Source organism: Salvia splendens, chromosome 6, assembly GCF_004379255.2.
Source record: "Salvia splendens isolate huo1 chromosome 6, SspV2, whole genome shotgun sequence".
Classification (NCBI taxonomy): Eukaryota; Viridiplantae; Streptophyta; class Magnoliopsida; order Lamiales; family Lamiaceae; genus Salvia; species Salvia splendens.
The window spans coordinates 30582917-30603962 of record NC_056037.1 but is presented as its reverse complement, the minus strand read 5'-3'; the positions used below and the strand labels follow the sequence as shown (position 1 = coordinate 30603962).

General features: G+C 36.3%; 3 protein-coding genes across 4 annotated transcripts; 1 reads left to right on the top strand and 2 right to left on the bottom strand.

The window, feature by feature from the left end:
• Nucleotides 1-583: 583 nt before the first annotated feature.
• LOC121808484 lies at nucleotides 584-7932 on the top strand. The gene is made up of 16 exons (XM_042209008.1): nucleotides 584-887; nucleotides 982-1065; nucleotides 1179-1252; nucleotides 1334-1367; nucleotides 1891-1949; nucleotides 2634-2748; nucleotides 2941-2978; nucleotides 3334-3431; nucleotides 3511-3566; nucleotides 4319-4586; nucleotides 4728-4843; nucleotides 5315-5368; nucleotides 6075-6140; nucleotides 6521-6595; nucleotides 7150-7241; nucleotides 7470-7932. Exons 2-15 carry the CDS (start codon nucleotides 1048-1050, stop codon nucleotides 7237-7239), a joined length of 1161 nt encoding a protein of 386 aa, XP_042064942.1. The 5' UTR covers nucleotides 584-887; nucleotides 982-1047; the 3' UTR covers nucleotides 7240-7241; nucleotides 7470-7932.
• A 1205-nt stretch (nucleotides 7933-9137) lies between these two features.
• On the bottom strand, nucleotides 9138-17066 carry LOC121807198 (structural maintenance of chromosomes protein 2-1-like). The gene is made up of 21 exons (XM_042207415.1): nucleotides 16649-17066; nucleotides 15759-16439; nucleotides 15491-15634; nucleotides 15117-15407; nucleotides 14846-15031; nucleotides 14575-14739; nucleotides 14435-14494; nucleotides 13801-13863; nucleotides 13116-13207; nucleotides 12875-12971; nucleotides 12508-12624; nucleotides 12160-12378; nucleotides 11605-11745; nucleotides 11346-11513; nucleotides 11092-11276; nucleotides 10908-11001; nucleotides 10750-10838; nucleotides 10375-10600; nucleotides 10055-10129; nucleotides 9697-9829; nucleotides 9138-9374 (listed from the first exon to the last, which is right to left on the bottom strand). Exons 1-20 carry the CDS (start codon nucleotides 16964-16966, stop codon nucleotides 9710-9712), a joined length of 3531 nt encoding a protein of 1176 aa, XP_042063349.1. The 5' UTR covers nucleotides 16967-17066; the 3' UTR covers nucleotides 9138-9374; nucleotides 9697-9709.
• A 1040-nt stretch (nucleotides 17067-18106) lies between these two features.
• Nucleotides 18107-19445, bottom strand: LOC121809646 (E3 ubiquitin-protein ligase RNF185-like). 2 transcript variants are annotated; one of them, XM_042210388.1, is made up of 2 exons: nucleotides 19287-19445; nucleotides 18107-19090 (listed from the first exon to the last, which is right to left on the bottom strand). In XM_042210388.1, exon 2 carries the CDS (start codon nucleotides 19065-19067, stop codon nucleotides 18342-18344), a length of 726 nt encoding a protein of 241 aa, XP_042066322.1. In that variant the 5' UTR covers nucleotides 19068-19090; nucleotides 19287-19445; the 3' UTR covers nucleotides 18107-18341. The 2 variants fall into 2 exon arrangements, with proteins under 2 accessions (XP_042066322.1, XP_042066323.1); XM_042210389.1 differs by having other exon boundaries at nucleotides 18107-19076; nucleotides 19287-19440.
• Nucleotides 19446-21046: the final 1601 nt, after the last annotated feature.

Here is a 21046-nt window from a genome sequence, read left to right as displayed (position 1 = left end):
TATTTGTTCATAAAAAAAATCTTAATCGTGAATAACATGAGTTTCTAGTACTAAAATTAGTAAATGATAGTGATGGAGAAATTATTAAAGCGTAGTCAATTAAAAAAAAATAAGACTCACTTAGAGAAAATAACTTATCATAAATAGATGGAAACTAATTTTGATACCCAAAATTCTTTGTGGATACAGGTTATATATATGAATAAATTACTCTTTTTCGATTTGGCCATTAATTTTGTTGGTTCTATAAAAAAAGCTGAATAGTAGAATATAGAAGTATTGGTCGAAAATATCACAAATTTTACATCTATATATTATTTTTTTATGTAAGTAAAATATTTTGGGCAAAAACTTATTATTTATGAGTAGTGGTGAAACGTTTATAATATTGTTAACTAATTTTAAGTTCATGTAGTGTCAAGTAAAATAAAAAAAAGTGTTTAGATTCGTATAATATAGTTATTGACTCGCTATATGAAATAACATAAAGAATAAAATATTTATAAAATTTGAGACTAATTTGAAAGTTCATGGTTTCAGGCCATTTTGTTTATTTATACAAGTAGAAATTTACAATCAATTTATTTAATTTATGGAGCAGAGTTGAAAATACACAGCACAGCACAGCACAGGTGTTGAAGAAGAAGAGCAGCACACGCACACGTAAGTCGAATACAAACTGTGACGAAATCCAGAAACACAGCGCTAGAATCAATTCCAATACAGCAATGAAGAAAGATAAAGGAGTCGCAATCCAAAACCCTAAGGAAGAAGAGGAAGACGATGATGAAGAAGAAGATGGTTTTGATCGTCGATTTCAAAACGCCCAATCAGCCGCTCTCCCCTTCTCCACTCGCAACGCTTCTTCTAAATATGATTTTGTTAAGGTTTACTCATCCGATCATAAATCATCTTCTATTTTATTTTCTTTTCTGTTGTCAAAATTTCACACTTGCTTGTTCAATTATTTGTTCAATTCAGGTGAAGGTATGATTGGGAGACAATGCCGACCACTATTACGTGCTCTCCCGGTTTTTGCTTAGCAGAATGTTAACTGTCACTAAGGTAAAACAAAAACCCCCTGCATTTTTTGTTTTTACACTTTTGGAGTGTTCCTGATTATTTTGTTAAATTAAATCAAAATGTAGTTATGGTTTTCTATTTGATCTTCACTGCAGATTCCTAATCACGTGGCTATTAAGATTGCTCTTGAGCTAAAAAAGCTGCTTATAGATAATAGCCTTCTAGACGTGTATGTTCTGCCACCACACACATGTTTGGATGTTAATTCGTTTTCTTCTACTGTTAATTGACTAAGATAATTGCATTGCAGCTCACAGTCTGACCTTGAAGCTAACTTATTTAAGGTGGGTTCATTCTCTATCTTTATTTTTCAGCATTTATGTTAAATTAGAGCTTTTTGATAAATGGCAATGCATGTTTTGGAATTCCATTAGTCCTTTATTGATGTAAATGGTAGTATGATACTACTATGATAAGGCTTTAAGTCATACTGGATTAGTATTTACTTTATTGAGCTTGAACGACTTTGCTGCATTGATTGGTGCCTTCAGACTGCGACCTAGAAGTTCTAGCAGACCATTTGTTATTTTCTTGGGTGTACTTTTTGTGCTTTGCTTCTGTTTACAGTCTGTTTGTGGGGTTTCCAATGTCCTTAATGGCCCAACATAGTACCGGTGAACTTAACTCCATTTCTTAAATGAACTCAAGGAATATATCTCTTTCAACTAGTGAATTTCCCGGACTGGTATTCCTTATTTTGTTATGCTCTTAAATCTTCTCATTGTATTGTCTTGTATTGCTTGCATTGTATACGGAGGCTTACACACGTGATTACATGGTTCCATAATTTTTCCCTCATTCTCATAGCTCATGGAGCGGCGAGGTTATGGACAGGAGTATATAAACCGATACAAAATGATGACGAGGTCAGTTACTTCTTCATCTTTGTTTTATGTTGATATTGATTATTGAGGTCGTGTATTTTTATGCAAAAAAAACTTGGGTTGAATATTTCCTAACATTAAGACATCATTTTTTTTAACATTAAGACATCATTTGGAAGATGATAAATTGTATCACTTGCGGATCCACGAGTTTGAAAAAACAAATACACGCTTCACTTTGTTTTGTGACTTGGGCATATGTGAAGATGACTAGAGGTCTGGAAGATGGGTGAAAAAGGGAATATGTGTACTCCCCCAAAGTACAGAATGCACCTACATTTCCCTAGAATGATGAGAGGAATATCAGATTTAACAAACCCATATCTACTTGCTTGTTGCATACCTGAGTATTAAGATGATATATTAACTGATACTCCCTCCGTCCCTCTGTAGTAGAGGCGTTTCATTTTGAGCACTCGTTTTGAAAAAATGATAATAAATAATTAAAATAGAAAAAATGTAAAATAAGAGAAAAATAATATAGAGAAGACTCTTAACTATATTATTCTCTTTTTACTTTACTTTTTTTACACTTTAGCTATTTATTATAATTTTTTCAAAACGAGTGCTCAAAATGAAACGCCTCTACTACAGAGGGACGGAGAGAGTACTTTATTTTCTTCTAATGTTTACCATTACTTTAAAATGATTTTCTCTGTCTATAAGGTTTCATCATCAAAGAGTGCCACTGGTCATTCTTGTATGTGGAACTGCATGTGTTGGAAAATCGACTATTGCTACTCAACTTGCACAAAGGCTAAATTTGCCAAATGTGTTGCAGGTGAGATTCTCCTTATTACAAAAGTAATGCTTAAAGTCCATTTGTTGGAGTCCCCACGCTCGAATTCTTTCTCCTGGATTTTTTCCCAGTTTTGAATTATAATTTATTATATTTCTTTATTTTTGTTTCTCCCTTGGTTGTTCGGGAATTCTCAAACTAACTCTAGTGCTTTTATATTGTCTTAATGCACAGACGAGTATGGTGTACGAGTTACTGCGCACAGCAACAGAGTATGTACCTCCATGGCTTATAATTTTGCTTTGTTAACAGTTTCTGCAATTAACTTAAAAAACCAGATTTTTATCTGACAGACTTAGTCAATTAATGTCCAACTTGTTCAGCCTTAGGTAGTGTTCACTGATGGTAAAATCAAGCCATAAGGCTGGAAATAGTCAATATATGGGCTACTAGAGAATTTTCTAGACTGCTTCTAAGAAGTTTGTGCTTATCCAATTGCAGATTATCAGACTTATACTTTTTAAATGCATTAATTGTTATTTTGATTAAAATTGATAAATATTGCATATGTGATGCTAAAGTACTTGATGGTGATTCTGCATAATGTTGCCTACTCTTTCATCTCAGTGCGCCATTAACATCTTCCCCAGTTTGGGCACGAGATTTCAACTCGTCTGATGAGTTAATAACTGAATTTTGCAGAGAGTGTCGAATTGTCCGGAAAGGTATTGCAATAGCTTCAGTATTTTTCACTGTTGCATTGAAATTATCCTATAAATCATGTATAATTTGTGCTTCGAATAGGTTTGGCTGGTGATTTGAAGAAAGCAATGAAGGATGGGAAACCAATTATAATTGAGGTAATTTCCAGCTAGCTTTGCTTGCTTTGCGACTCTCTTGTTTGCTTGCTTACTTACTTTTCCTTTGATTCTTTTCTGGACTGAATCTTCGATCACTGGCATTATATCTTAATAATATTGTGAGGATGTTGAAAGGTTGTACCTAAAAGTTCAGAGTTCATTACATTAAGAATCATATATTGTGGAATCTGATGGTTTACATGGTAAGGATATTGGAAAACCAGGAGTAGAGGAGCCTTGAATTTTCTTCGCTATGACAAATGGTCAAATCCTATTTTTCTTTAGCCTGAATTGATTATCGATACTACCATGCAGTATATAAGAGGACACAATTTGTATCAGTATCATATTGAGCTTCTTTTTATAATTCAAACACTAAAAGATTAGATCATAATCACCGTACATGAATATTATTATGCTCTGAATCATATTCGGATGTGATTATCAGACCTGACCATGAAGCACAATTTTTGGTACCCAGTATTATCATTTACAGTTGCATGCAAAGCACTTGGTAATTTTCCACAAGTACATACATCTGCATGCAAGAACGTATTCTAGTTTGCTTAAACCTGCATAGAAATAATGAATAGTTAATTATAGTCTAGATATACAGATGTAACTTATTTTAGGACTTGTTTAAATTGCTTCTTTACATATTATTATTCGAGGATTTGTATTCTTATCGAGGTGGACCCTGTTAACATATGTCCTCATGGTTATGTATTTCTTTTTTTTAATAAAAATTACAGGGCATACATTTGGACCCGAGTATTTACTTAATGAATGATGAAAATAAGTCATCAACCACGAACCAAGGAAAAGAGGGAGAAAAGGCTGCAGAAAAAATAAAAAATGGAAGCTCAGCTGAGAATCATTCCACTGCTGTATCTGTTAATCAAGACAATGACAACTCTGGCACTCAGATTGCCAGGTCAGAGGAAGTAGCATCGGGTGTGGATATGGTTTCAGGGGCTCTGGAAAATGTGAACCTAAGCAGTAGCGCCCCTGAATGCCAAGGTGAAAATTGTTGTTTTTTGTGATCTTGACTTTCACATTTTTTATTTGGTTCCTCGTGCTGTATTTTCTGCTAGAAGATATCTCACCTGCTTGCACTAATTTTTCTGAGCAAAACTTCCAACTTTCTAATTATCTTCACAGACAAAATGGTGAAAGATGCTGAACCCGTCCAGCCACCTGCAGTCAATAAAGAAAAGTCTGGACCTGAACCCATTATTATTCCTATAATCCTGAAGATGGCTGAATTTGACCATAAGGTGTCTAAAGTTACTTATTGTTTTGATGGTTTTCCTTGTTACCACAATGAGAGCTTGCCTCAGATAGCTCTAAAGATTACTCCTATATTATGAACTAAGACTTGAGAAAACCTGGGCAAGAGTACGGAAAAATTTAATGATGGGCAAATCCTCACTAGGCATGCCTGGGAATATAAGGTTGGGCAAACAGCCAAACATCATATAGGAAATGGAATCTTAAAATGTGGAAGTGAAATTGGTTAATGGAAGGGAGAGCTAGTTAGAGATTGTAAGTTGGATCTATCGTGCAATCAGGTGGTCACTGGATTTGGTGATAAAAAAATGAGTAAAAGTTTTTTAGCGAAATAATTTTGTCATTTCTTTAGAGATCGGCTTATCTTGATGTGTTCATGAATTCTAGAAACCTTGCTATAATATTCAAAACAAGGTTTTTGTTTTTGGAAGTTTGCCTAAAATGGTTGGATTTCACAGGCTTTGCTGGAGGAGTGGTTATCTACTCGTGCTATGGAAAAATTCCCTGTACAGGTTATACATTAACTGTCCTCTCACAAACTTCATTTTAAAACTGTTCAGTGTGATTAGAATACAGTGCTGCTTCATTTTTTGTTATACATTTAAACCAGTGATGGGACCTTTACTTTGAGTAATATGATTAATTGATAAAAATAATCTTAAGCTAATCTACATTTTAATTTTTTAGCATGTTTGACCCTCTTATTCTTCAAATACTCAATCCTATGTTTTATCAATCTATCCTATTACCGAGTAAATTCCCTTAAGTGCTAATTTCGGTATGTGAAGTGCTGAATTACTTTATCATGCATATTGATTTATAGAGTATTGTGCATTATCCTTATTGGTGACTGCACAATGCAATTATTGTTCTCAAGTCATCCTCGGACTTCGGATGTACCTCTGAATCAATTGAAGGTAACTTAAATTAGTGAGCCTAATTTATATTTTCCTCATTGAAGATTTCAATCTGGTGTATGAGGCTCAATAGTTTGGGAATTATTTACACATTACTTACACTTTTTATAGTTCTGGTTTGAGTTTGTATCAAGTCTTGAATTTTTATCTCTATGTGTTCTATAAGCTTGTAATACTCGACTCATAAATTCCACATAGGCTTTAGGAATACATATTAGCTATATGATTTTTTTTTATTTATGCTTCTGGAGTCATTTCTTACAATAAATCGTTGACAATCATAATCTACTTGTTTTTCCAGGACAAGGATAAGTTAATTGCTAACTTGAAAACTATCCAGGACTACCTCTGTTCATTTAAGTCCCAGGTACTTCCATTTGAAACATTTGCCATCAAAGTAAAGACACTACTGTGTTATGGTCGATTTTTGTAATTTTTAATAAATCGTGTGGTGAAATTCCAATTATCGATATGTTCTTCTGCCCCATCTGTTGATCATCCTTTTGTTCTGCCTAGATAGGAAGACTTTGAATGTGTGTGTCTGCTGAAAAAAGTAAATGCAATCACAACTTTTGTCTATCCTCTATTGGTTATTCTTTATTTGTAATAAATTGGATAAAAACTTTTAATCCTGCAAAGGAACAATTTTATAATCCTTTTCGAATAAAGTGAAGTTAGATGATTTTAATTGCACACTTTAATTTACTTCCAATCTGCTAATTGTATTTAATGAAAACTTGTGAGCAGGGTTACTCAGTTGTCAATATATCGGCTACAGCATTCCCTCAGACTTTAGATTGGCTGCATAGTTACCTACTTCAGGTAATAGATATTCTTCTGAGATTTGGTGTTGTCCTAGCCGTTTTTGTCCTTTGATTTCCTTGTTCTCTCTCTGTCTTTCTATGGCACAAGAGGATGGGAGTGTGACTCTGAAGACATGAGACTTAAATAGGAACTCGTCATTAATAATTTGTTTCAGAACCTTGTCTGGGTTTATAAAGATATGACATTGACTGACAACTTATGGCAAATATGATGTTAAAGCACCTTCCACTCTACTGTATTTTAAATCTCATCTATAAAATTTATACTTATAGTCACAAAAGTTAGAAGCTAAGACTATTGTAAATGCTATGAATATATAATATGTTAATTATTTAATGTAGTATGCTTTCTGTATTCTTTGTATCTTTCTAAATTACCAGGTCCCAGTTGGGTGGAAGGAAGGAATGAATTTAAATCTTTCCATGTTCATTGGTCAAAACATGTTTACTACTACTTCATTTGTTAGCTGAATGAGCAAATATTAACATGTACTATGTCACATTGGCTCAATCATATATTCTTATTGTGGTTTTCTTTTTCTCTGCATATAGTGCATTGAGCAAGGTACAACTTCAGTTTCTGCTAAGAGTGATGGTCAGACTGGGAAATTAGGTCAAAAATATCATAGCTTGGTGAATTGAAGGTATGTTTTCCCAGCATGCATCAATCTGATAAAAGTAACATAATTAGAACACACTACGTGTGCTCAATTTGATGAATCTGCTCTTAGATTGTTGGTTAAACAAACACTACATGTGAGCCTTGCAACTGGGCAGGCCATTCGACCTAAGACCCAGGAGGCATGGATTTAACCTTTGGATTATTTTCAGCTTGTTTTGAGTTCCTGTACTTGAATTTTCCTGACAAACAGAATTCGCAGTGCGTCATCCGAAGACAAGGTATTGGTGGTTCCTACTTAATGTGAAATGTCAAATACAGATTCCAGGGACGACTTGTAATTGAGGATGATCTTGAATGTAAAATTATAAACGAGGGTGCAGCTTTCTGGTGATAGGAGATGGAGGTGTGGATTGTTATTATCGCAAACAAGGGATGCCTCTCATTGAACTGCCACAGCCAGAGACAATAGGGGGTATAGTTCTAGCTATTTATATCGACGTCTCCGCCTGTATCATGCCGTTACATATCACCTTTGTACTCACTACTCGCTATATGGCCACACTGTTTTTATTGGATTTGGGAATGTTTCAACTGCTAATTAGAAAAGAAACGGGAAAAAAGAGAAAGCCTGCATGTATAGTTTGGTTTACTATGCTTGCTTGCATATCATACTGTATAAATATTTTGAATAAAAGTTGAAATTTCGACCAAAACGTAGCATGATTAGTTACTGTGTGGGTGTATCCACTGAGTAGCACAGAAGGTTCAAGACTTCAAGTAAGGGGAAAAGGAATTATTGGTAATTGCAATTAGAGTTGGTTTGGTATCATGGAATTGAAGCATTCCATTCTTTAAGTATTATGGTGTAAAAAAATATTTGGATTTGAAATTGAATTTAATTCAAAATTCTTTTACGAGTCCATTCAGTATATATAACTGAATCTATAATTCTATAGATTTGAATTTGAAGGAATTGATTTACAATTCAATTTCATATCCTTTGTTCGGTAAAAATGATGTAATTGAGAAGAAAGCAGATATGAATCGAGCAAGAACGAGAGGGGATTTGAGAGAGAGAATAGAGAGACTGAATTTGCAGAAAGTAAAGATAGATTTCTATTGATGATTTCACTCAATTGAATCGGTTATACATCAACAAAGCTTATATCCTATTGTGAGCTCAAAAACTAACTTGATAACAAGAAAACTAACTCACAACGGCTATTTTTCTTCAACCAATTCTTGATCTCATGCTTCCCTTTAGCTGCACCGAGCTGTGCATCTGTTGTGCTGACCACCCACACCTAACAAATTGAATTTGAAAAAATTATAGTGTGTGTGCATGTGTAGTGTGTATTGTGTGCATTCATAAATTTAGGTAATTCTCCCTCCGTCTAGGATAAATAGTCTCATTTTATCATTTTGTGGATATCCATAAAAAAATAGTCTCATTTCTAAAAATAAAAAATTTCACTTCTATATTTTACTTACTTTTTCTTCTCTCTACGTCACTTTAACTACTTTGTCTCCCTATCTCTTTTACTTTACCTATTTTTTTTCATTCTATCTTACTTTATCAGTTTCTCATTAAAACCATACCGTCCACAAATAAAACTATTTTTTGTAGATAGAAGGAGTATATAAATAATAATTTATAAAATTTTAAAGAAAAGTTAATACTAATTTTGATTGTTTTTTTACATATCAAACAAAGAATTTGAAATTAAAATATAATTATTTACTTTTATTTAATTGTAGTACTAATTAAGGATTTAGCATTGGAATTGAATACTAACTTTAAATTGAATACCATCCAATTCCGATTTCCATAATTCCAAAAATATGGTACCAATCAGGCATGTTGAAGTACATTAAGCCTTGTAAGATTCATTTCACCTTATTAATTTTAGCGGACATATATAATGCCTATGCTGGAGATTTTAACTTTATTGGACTTCAAAACTCTTCCATAACTTGAATAATCACAAATTATACCCAACAAGATGAAGATGAGAAACCACAGCTTAATTACAAGAGCCTGAATTAATAACCTCTAATTGGGTACATCATCACAAAAGATGTATTCTAAGATGACCCCAAAAACCTCCAGTGACAAGCAGATTGTCTACCCGCAGTCAAAACCAAGATTATGAAACTGCAAGAAACAAGACAGATTAGATCACATTTGATTCATATTATTTGAGATGATATGTTAACAAACAATAGTGTAACATGCTGAGTTAAAAAAACAGAAGAGAAAGGACATTGTGGTGTAGCATGCTGAGTTCTTGGGTAAGAAAATGTAGAGAAGTTGAACCTGGCTAAACTTTGTCAGCCAGAATTGATCCAACCAACAATTGAGTTCATCAAAGCCATCAACATGATGACAAATGGTAACACCCATTTGGCATGTAAAATCACATGGTTGTTTATTTATATGACAAAAAGATGTCATGTGTAGGTATAATAATGCTCACCGGACAATCACAGTTACTTGGTTTGCTGTTTCGTCACAGTTCTCTGAACAGTAGAGACACCATCTACAAATTTTGTTCGGAAAAGAACGTTGGCATTGTTAAACATGCCTTCTTTCAAGGAGACTACAATGAACTGCACATTTTGTTGGGGGGAGAAAAAAGAAGGCATCAGATTCTATATGATTTGAATATACAGATGAAAATCAAAATAGAAATGATTTGAACATAAAATAATGATTGATATGTCAACATTATGTATTGTCAATAAACATCCTTGAGACATATCAGGTATGGTCAAATCTGTTTCTGGCTGCTATGGAGAAACAGGAGAATAAGCAATAGAAACATGAATTCTAACCTGAGAGTGTGGAAAGTGAGATTTGATCATTCTTCCGATGTTCTGTGTGTGGCTTAAATCAAGAGCTGCATCAACCTGAGACACATTTCAGAAAGTGTAGGTTGAATCATGAACTTTTTCTATTTACTTCAGCATATATAAATTCTGTGACTGCATTTACATTTCAAGAATTCTCATGCACATGGTTTGTAGAATTAAGAGGTTTATGGCAGTCTCAAATAATGACTCAGTAGTGGATAAGAAGAATGAATAGTGGTTTGAGAAAGAAATTTAAATAGTTTGAGCTGATAATTCAAGTTCAAGATACATGTAATACATACCTCATCCAATATATATAATGGAGCTGGTTTAAAAAGAAGCAAAGCCAAGATCAAAGAAAGAGCGAGTAAAGATCGTTGTCCCCCACTGAGTTCAGACAAAGACTGTTTCCAGACACTCCCAAAAGCAACTCGAACTTCCAAGCCATCGAGGAAGCTGCCTCCTTCTGGAGGCTCCAGCTTGGCCATTGTGCCAGGCAAGAGAGTAGAAAATATTGAACCAAAATCTCTGAATAAAGACAGCACCAAATCAATATTAACTAAAGCTAGTATGGTTACAGCTTAACAAATAGGAGGAAAACTAATGTGTCAGTTTGGAGGAAATTATATTTCTTTAATTGAGAACTAGCGCTTATTGTAAATTAAATGGGTACTTACTTGTTAACTTTATTCCAAGTAACTTTGAGCGTCTCCTTCTTCTTCTCATCAAGCTCTTCAATAACCATTTTGATTTTTGACTTGTCATTCTACATAGAAAATGTAGAATAAATAAAGGTAGAACAAGGATGAAAACTTTTATAATGCACATTGCTAACCTCAATTATGTTCTTTTTAGATAGCAAATCATTGTACTCATCTTCAGCTTTTTCAAACATGGCCATGACCTTCTTATTCACCCTCTTCTCTAGACTGCAATAGGAAATGAAGATTAAATACTATTAGAGGAATTCTTCTTCTAATTGAATTGTATGTTTACCAAATATCTTGCTTCATTCTCACCCAGATTGCTCAGCTTGCAGTTTCTCAAAGTCTTCCCTAGCCTTAAGGGGATCACAGGACTCAAAATCATAATCTGATCCAGCTCGTCCAAAAAGTTGCTTCTCAGATGCAATCCATGCATGCTTTTCAATCATTTTATCAACCTTCATTGCACAATCTTTCTGATCCATGTCCATGCGTTTGACCTAGAGCCGGAAAGAAAGTGAAGATAGCGTCTAGAGAAGCGTTTCCGATTACCCAAATAAATAAATTACCTCATTTTCCATTCTTTTCCTCTCTAGATTGACTTCACTAATTTTTTGCTGGATATCCTTTTGCTTCTTGACAATACCACTTATTTGTGAATCACATTCCTTGATCTTCCTGCTGGCCATGTTATGCTCAGCTTGGACCTCATCATGAGATTGTTTAATAGAAGAAATCTGAAAAGACACAAGGAACATCACTTTATTTCCATGCAGGAAAAGCACTGTTCTAGAACACATAATATCTGATTTTGTAATTGGTTTGTACCTTGGTTCTCTGAGAATCCAGTTCAGAAGTAAGATCCTCAATGTGCTTATTCAAAGCTTCTAATTGGCTCTCCAGTGATGAGCATTCTTTCTTATTTGCTTCCATCTCCATTATAAGCCGCTCTCGGTCAGTCTCATGTCGCTAATGGTTCCCACCAATGAAACAAGAACCGCGATGTAAGTTGACCAAAGCAGAATTGAGGTGAGATATATACTCAAGAAGTTCAATGCATCAGGTCAAATTAATAGCCAGAAACAATAAAAAATGAGTTTATGGGGCCCATAATTGAGCGAACGGAAATAGTATTTGCATAAGGTTATTGCACAAAGATAATAGCAGGGATATAACATGACTACTACTAGAATAGTTAGTTGTCTTACTAAATTGCAAGATTTTTATGATTGATAGAACATAAGAGGTTAATCATACTGCCAGAATCACTGCCAGAATCAGCTCAATGCCCAAGGTCTTATGACCAATCAAGCTAATAAACTTCAAGATAGAATTATCTCAGGTACAATGGTGGCCTTCATGCCCGTTATGTGGTGAACATACCCTGAGGTTCTCTGAGGCTGCCTGCATCTGGGTTTTGATAGCCTTGATCTTCTTCTCTAAATCCTTAAGCCTACTCTCCCTGTTTCCAGCATGGTCATGGATCGACTTCTCAAGGGATGACACTCTGGTTACACATTCATCATACAGAACTTTCTTATCTATAATTGCTGATTTTGCTTCGGCTAGCTTCTCCTCTGTACTCTGTACCCACTCCCTGAGCTACATTACAAGACAGAGTTCATGAAATGTTATGAGTGACAATGAAGTAGGAATCAGATATGAAAATATGTAATGGAAAAAACCAGAAGAATTGAGTTGTTCTGCTGCAAATAAAGATTAAGGCTCAACCTGATGGTGCTCAGTTTGTTTAGCCCTGTCCTCTAAGAGCCTGAGCTCATGTGACTTGAGTACCAAATCTTTCTTAAGGTTTTCAAACACTCTTTGATGAGGAAGAAGCTCATTGATCTGATGCCAATACATAGATGAATTAGAGTTAAGATTAGGTTGACAAATGGGAAACATCAATTGTAGGTTTGTGAGGTATAGAAAGACATTTATTTCTATTGCAGTTCGGCTGAACCTCAAGGTCATTTTCGTAACTATTAGGTTTAACCTTCTTTTAATGTTTAATAAGAGAAACTCAATTAATCAAGATTATTATCACATTTACACTTCTTTTGAAAAGACACAAAAGTTGATCAAGGTTCAAAATAACCTTAGCTTCAATTTCTGATAGTCGCTTTTGATGAGTAGAGAGTTCCAATTCAACTTCTGCCAAAGCATGAAGCTGCCTCAACAGTTCACCTCCACCTCTGGAATTATGAAGAGTTTGAAAATGTATATACGTTACTATGATGGTAGACCATATAAAAAGAATAACACAAAGAAACTAAATTGTATATCATGATGTGGGTTAGCCTTAAGAATTTTTGACTCCATAAAGTAGCATCACTTACTTGCGACTACCACCAGTCAAAAGTCCACTAGGTTGGAAAATATCACCTTCCAGAGTAACACTTGGGGTTGCTGTTTCTCTGGTGAAGGCTACCTACAAACCAAGCAATTAGGTCACATATGAGAATATTAAAGGAAAGAAGAGAAAAGCACACACATTTGAGGTGTGGCATTGCATAGACATGTCCACAGTTCAATCAGTGCCATAATCAAAAGATGTTATATGTCACCTTTCATCCCATTCCTCTTCATCATTACAGCAACAGAATTTGAATACAAGTTCATCTTTGAAAAGTAACTTGACAATTCCAACAATTTGAAAGATGATACATTATGCAAGATGCAGTGGGGATGTCAATGGGATTCTAACATCAGATAAGGCTGTACTTGCAAGGAATATCAAAACAAAAATCTTATTCAACCAGGTCTGTTAGAGAAGCTACAAAAAATCATACTCCCTCTGTCTCTTAAAAATAGGAACTCTTTCCTTTTTGGTCCGTTTCTTAAAAATAGAAACTTCCCATTTTAGGAAATGGACTCCACAATCTAGTACCTTTTCTCTTCCTCTCTCTTACTTTACCCATTTTTTCTCTTCCTCTCTCTTACTTTACCAATTTGGCATTAAAACACGTGCCGTTACAAAAGTTCCCTTTTTTATGAAACAGATGGAGTATAAAGTAAGCATACCTCTCTTGCAGCATCAATTGATTTGCAAACAAATGTTGATCCAAACACATATTCCATGGCACTCTGCATAGCATTGATATGTCTCATAAGGGTATAGCTCATAAATATTTCTACTTCACAGTTTACAGGGAAAAAAATTGAGAGGGTGTTTGGCTGAACATGTATGCAGTATGCACCTTCACAGTCTTCAGCAACTATTTTTTAAAAATATTCAAATTGCTTCCAAAATAAAATGTGAAGATATTAGAAGTTGTATTTCAACAGTTAAGAGTGCTCCAACTTTTTTTGAAATATTTTAGAAAACTCCTTCCTTTTTGGTCATAAGAATTACAACTTTACAAATTACTAACATCTTGCAGGCTCAATCATCCAATGCTCCAACTTAAATTTTAAAAATAAAAGCTAGCATTTTATAAATTCTAATAACTTCCTATATTTTTTGGATACACTTAGTCAAAAACCCTCTTAATATTAGCAGATTCGTCAAACGAGAATGTACTTTCTATTATGCTTGCACAGTTCGGAATACAGAGTCCCAACTCCCAAATTTCTGACAATCATAGAGAACAAAAGAGCCACCCAGAATACTGTTTTAGTATACTAGCAAAATCAATTTTGCTGTCTAGGAGCTTACTTGAAGTTCTTGGTCATATCCAACCAAAGAAAGTGCCACTGCGGCATTACCTTGGCCTACCTGCAAAATTAAAAATAACATGTTTATTGACATAACAAGTCAAAGCTAAAATACATCAGAGAGATGGGTTGCATGTTAACCAATTTAACAGCAGCATCTTGGATTCGCTTTGAGACGGGGTGGCTCTGGATCTTGTTTAGAGGAATAATTGTGATTCTCCTCTGCAGACCACCCTTCTGAAGAAGTTGTTTTCCAGTATTTTCTGTGTCTACAACAACATTAAACAGCTTGCCACCAGCAGCTACCTGAACAAGAGTTCAATAAACCAACTAAGACCTTGAGATTACATCAGAGGAAGACATCTAAAAGAAACAATTTGAAGTACCACATGTCGAAAATACAATAACAAACCTCTAAGGCAACTGCTGCAGAGCTATCCTTTACTTTAATTAGTTTTGCAACCACACCTTTCACCCTTGACCGATCAAAATTATTTTCTGGATCACGGTAATTGAATTCAACCCTACCCAATCTTGAAGAAACCTCACGTGCTTTCCTTTCAAGTTTCTGCACTGTCTCTGACTCAATCGTCCGATCCTAAGAGCATTCAGCAATCCAAATGAGGCAAAGATGCATGCACCATTTAGTAAATAACCGTGTGATGCAATTTAATGAAAGGTACCTTTTGGAGTGACTCCATGAGGGTCTCATCATAAGAAAGAGATTCGAGTTCCTTTTCAACTGTTCTGACTTCTTTCCTCTTGGCATTAAGCTCATTATCTATAGCAGCAGCTTTTGCAGATGTAGACACTAATTGAGTTTTTTTCTCCTTCAGCTCTTTGTCAACATGGTTTATCTGATTTTGCAGCTGCTTCAGTTCTGTCTCTGACTTTCCTACAGCTTTCTTGGCGTCTCCCAATTGGTCTTCGAGGCACTTCTCATCATTTCCACTGCTCTTACCTGCCATTACACCCTGCAGCAATACATGAGCGTTATAGTGAGATCAGTGTAGTGGTATAACTTAGATACTAATCCAGAAAAGATTCAGCAATTTACTTGGAATTCTTTTTGATGCTCATCCAAACTATTTGAAAGCTCCTGAAAATTTTTTCTAAGATCAGAAGCTCCATCTTCAGCAGTTTTTATAGCCGTAGCCTTCTCTTCAGCTGCTAGTTTTGATTCTTGAAGGTTCCTCTCAATCTGTATATAGTAAAAGAAATCAGGTGCATATGAAACACAAACTATATTACGTAGCAAGGTAAAAGACGATAAACTTCATGAGCATATCGCGACAAAATAGATCCTACTAACAAATGCATCATACCTTGGCTACACTATCCTTCTCAGTTTTAAGATTATCTTCTTGGCTTTGGAATGCAGAGGTTTCTTTCACCAGATCACGTGAAAGAACATCAACTTTTTCTGACAATATCTTTAGCTCCCCACCCATGCTTGCTTCCTTTTCAGCAATCAGTTTTGATATTTGCGTCTCCATTTCCTGTGTTTCCTCATGCATTTTTCCAACAGTTGAATCAATCTCCAGCATCTTATTTCTTATGGCTTGAACACCTTGGATAGTGTTATCCCTATTTTTTTCTGCTTGCACGTATTCATAAGCAATACAATATCTCTTAAGTCTGTCCAGTTCAGCATTACCATTGGCCCATTGCATGTACTGCATCCTCTCTTTTCTCAATTTTTGCAGAGCTGGGAGTATTTCCTGGTCCAGAAGCTTGTCGATCTCATCAACTTTGCTCTGCTTCTTTTCAAGTGTTTTAAGGGCAGCCTCTTTCTTCGTCTCGTACATTCTTGTCCCAGCAGCTTCTTCGAGCATTGACAATGTTTCAGGAGGTTTCATATTCAAGACTTTAGTAATACGCCCTTGCATTATAAGAAAGTGTGGATTATTTACATTCAGCTGAACTGAGTGGAATAGATTCTGTACTCGACTAGGCTGAGCCAGATGCCCATTGATCAAGTACTTGTTCCTTCCACCAACAACAATCTGCAGAATTCACTCAGGTTCAACAGACTAAAAAATAATCAAATACTACTACTCATAACTGCAACAATCTATACAATTTCACAAAATTGCAAGGACAAAACCATCAAATCGTTGCAAAACCGCCCTAAGAAGTTCCCCAAGATCAGAGAGAGCTTTACGGAAACCAAAAGCAAGAACTAGTACAATGAAACGCTAGAACTCCCGCATACCTGACGAGTTACTGTAATTTCAGGAGAATCCTCGTAGCCAAGAGGGCATCGACTGCGGTCGGAGTTGTCAAAGACAATCGACACAGTGGCCTTGGTGATTCCAGCTTGGCCCTGCTTGTACACCAGCTCCTGCAAATTAGAAGCCCTGACCTGTTGTAAATTGGTGATGCCCAGCACAAAGCATATCGAATCAAGGATGTTCGATTTGCCGGAGCCGTTGAGGCCTGTTATAGCGTTGAAATACGGGTCGAAGCCCGGAACCACGGTTCTCGTTGCGTAGGATTTGAACCCCTCGAGACAGATCTCCTTAATGTGCATTTCCTCTCTCAATTGGAGGAATTAGGGGTTGAAATTGGGAACAATCTCTCGAAGATTAGGGGGAATTCGCAAGTGGTTTCACTGAGAAATCGAAATGCCGAATTTTGAGGGAACGGAAATTTAAATCGTTTTCCCAGAGGCGGGAAATATTTCATGTACATCAAAATTTCTTTCCGTGGGCTCTTTTATGGGCTTTAGTTTCGGATTTGGGCTCAACAATAACAGATGGACCTCTATGATGCCAAAGTGGAAGTATTAATTATTTAAATTACTGCTGTCTTAATTTTCCTGTGTTTGGAAAAAAACGATTGATCGAAATAATGAGTTCTGATATCAATACATCTTAGTTCGCCAAATATTCGGGAGTTCTTCTATTCAATCATTCTCCTTCCTTCTTCTTGCTATATATCCCGTTCATGCACATCTTCCCTTGTCTCTCCTGCTAGTATTTCTTATATTTTTTTGTTCGCTATTAAATGTCTCATATTACTGTATCATTTTAGTTTAGTGTTCAGGAAAACGGTCAAGGGTGAATTTATCAAATGTGGTTTAATACTCAATACAGAATATCCGAACAAAAATTGTAGAGTAACAAAATTTGATTGTAATGAATTATAGACTTGTTGAAAAATCGACTTGTTAAAGGAATGTAAATGTAAACAACACATAAATATCAAATCTTGTTTTAATTACTACTATTAGTTAGACATTCAATAAGTGAAAACTATTAGTTAGACATTCAATAAGTGAGTTTTCAAGTTTAAATCAAGGTGGTTCACAAGCTAATACGAATGGAAAAGAGATTTCATTTATTTGATTCACTTTTCCTTCGCCTCAAAAGTAAACTAGCATCCTATACTCAAAAGAAATCACTTTATAACATTTGAACTTCATAGAACATTGAATCACAGGGACTACCAACATAAATCAAAGAAGTGAGTCTAGATTGCTGTGATTTGGAATACAACTTATTGAACTACACATGGTTTCAAATGCAATAGAAGCTATATCCAAGTACCTATCGACAACAGAAACGCCCTACAATTCAAGACGACGTTAACGACACACGTCAAACTGCTAATCATAGAGCCCTATAACTCTCTGATGATGCTTCGCTTCACCACCAAAATTCCAAATCCGTACCTTGATACACCATATATTTTAGAAATGGCAGTGCATACATATAAAGAAACTTACAACACATCAAGTGATTGATAGCACTTGAGATGTAATAAAAATGAAAGTTGTCTCACAAAAAAAGTGAAGGATTACAATAAACATAACTTGCATAGAATGATAGAAGAAATGCAGTAACATATATTAATACAGGGAAGGAACAGAGATTTGAAATTCAAGCTCCAACTGATGGTTTACCTCAACTCCAAATTAAAGTTAAAAGCACACTCAAACCGACCACCAGCAATAGGAGCATCAAGGTGGAATCCGCTTGCTGTTGCTGGTTTCCATGATGAGGGAATCCCTGAGCATGTGCACCATGGAACGTATTAGGATACCCGTATGGAAAACCATGACCTGCTCCATACAAGTTTGGATTTGGGAATCCATTCACTTGAATGTTAAAGAACGAAGGCAGCAGTCCTCCAAGTGCCGCAGATAATGTGAAGTTCCCAAACCTAGCACTCGCCACAGGTGCAAAACCACCAAAGGGGCCGAAGCCTCCCGTAAATCCATACCCTTGATGTGCAAATGCATTGGCATTATTAGCATTTGGATCAGGTGGAGGAGCTGTTTCGGGCCTTTGACCCGTGGGACGATGTGGAATGTCCGTCCCAGGAATAGACTTGGAGCGAGGGTCGGTGGAATTCTTTCCACGGCCATATAGAGGAACCAACTTCTCCTCTTCAATAAGCGCCTTGCAAACGGGGCATTCATGTGAAAGAGAGTGGATGTGAGTCCACTTGTAGAGGCAAGGCCAGCAGAAGAGGTGGCCACAAAGAGTAACTATAGGGTCTTGAGCCAAATCGAAGCAAATATTACACTCAAAATATCCAGCATCGCTATTGTTATTGCTGATGCTGCTGCTTGCAAACGAATGGCTTGGGGGCTGCCTATTCATCGATTCCCCAAACCCTCCCTCCATTTTTTTGACCTCAAAACACCAAACTGCTTGTCAAATTTCGAACAGATAATTAAACCTCAAATCGATAATAAAATTCAATCCACAAATCAAAACTAAAATTCTAATCCAAAATTCACGATCAAGTTTCAAGTCTTAAATCTAAAAATAAAGGATAAATTTGTAATCGTTGAAGTTAGCAGATCAAGAACAAACAAACCAGATAGGGAGAGAGAGAAAAACCTTAACCGAGCAGATCGAATAGAAGATGACCGATTTCTGAAAGAAAACTTGGGGGAAAGGAACGGAGGAGTAAATGTTAAACTGGAAAAAAGATATTGTAACACGTTTGTCAAACTTCTGGGTTTGGTTGAGTACTAAAGCAGCTGCAAAGCAAACACGGAATTTTCTTCGATATTGTTATATTCTATTATATCAAGAAAAGGCCATAAATTTTTTTTGATTCAAGAAAAGGCCATAAATTTTTTTTTGATTCGTGTGTGGTTTTTAATTAAGAGAAATTGTTTTCTTTATGAATAGATAGTACGGAGTATCATTTAATTCACCTATGGATCCGCGAATTTTTGATGTTAGCAAAGGCTGGTAGAGAATGAAAATACAGACACAAAGAATTTACGTGGTTCGATTTACTGAAGTAAATCTACGTCCACGGGAAAAAGGGAGGGCAAGATTGTATTGCTTGATCTGCCAAATACAGCTTACAACACAGACTTGCTATATGATTGTTTCTCTAGAGAGATTCTAACCTCTTCTATCAGATCTAAGTTCTATTTATATAATGAACTCAGATCATGGCTTGCGTCACCACCCTAAGTCGTGGATGTCGTGTAGGTTATGGCCTAAGATCGTGGGTGAAGCGTAGGTCATGGCCTACGATCGTGGCCTGAACTGACATCACGTGGTAGTGGGTGTGTTGGACATCCGGTATGGGTCCACTAACTCCTTGTTCGGTCGAATACCGAGACCGAACTGCTTTGGTTGCCGATCTGAGAGTAGAGCTTGATGGGTTGGCTTTTACCGAGCTGTAGGCTGAGGCCGAACTCTTTGGTAATGCCGAACTGAACTCTTGGGCTTTGGGCTGGCCGAGCTGTCACTGCTATTGGGCTTGTTTAGTACGTACCCCATCACTACCCCCCCCCGAAAAGCGAAGTGATTCACTTCGGCGAAGCGAGTCACTTCGGCATTCTGGAAAAGGGTACGGGGGAGGCTGAAGTCAGGGGACGTGCCCTGCGCGTGACTGCATTAAATGCGGCATTAAATGCGACAGTAAAATCCGGCCGTTGAATCCTGAAAAGGTGGGATATGAAACGGTGCGATGATTTGAAATCTTTTCCAAATCTGATAAATACCGTCTTTCTTCATCATTTGAACACCTTTGCTATTGGCTTCTTCTGCACTCTCTATCTTCTGCGTGAAAAATTTCCTTCCGCTTTCAAAAATTTCTTCAGACTACCTTCACCTTCAAAAAGTAAGAAAAATGTCTTCTTCTTCTTCTTCGGAGTCGGGTAGCGTTAGGAAAGGGGGTAAGGGGTCTTCTAGCCGGAAAGAATCCGGGGAGAAGACCGTAGAGTATTTTCACAGTATCTTGAGTAAGGATACTGTGATATCCCTTTACGAAAAATACTCTTTTCCTGGGGGGAAGGCGGTGGTACCTGACGGTGATCACAGGGCTGACTCCCCGCCGGAGGGTTACGTCACCGTGTATGAGGCCTGCTTAGAATGCGGGCTTCGTTTCCCCCTCCCTTCTGCCTTTATAGATTTACTAGATTTTTTTCAGCTTCCTTTAGGCCAGGTGACTCCGAACTCTTGGAGGCACTTGTCGGCCTTCGCTGCCGAACTCCGTAGGTTAGGAAGGGATTTGTCTTTGAAGGCGATCCTTAAATTCTTTCAATTTAAGAGGAAGGGGTCTTGGTTTTACTTGATCCCTTTACAGCCCTTTAGGGCCTTTTGTAAAACGAAGTGGCCGAAGTGGCAAAATCGCT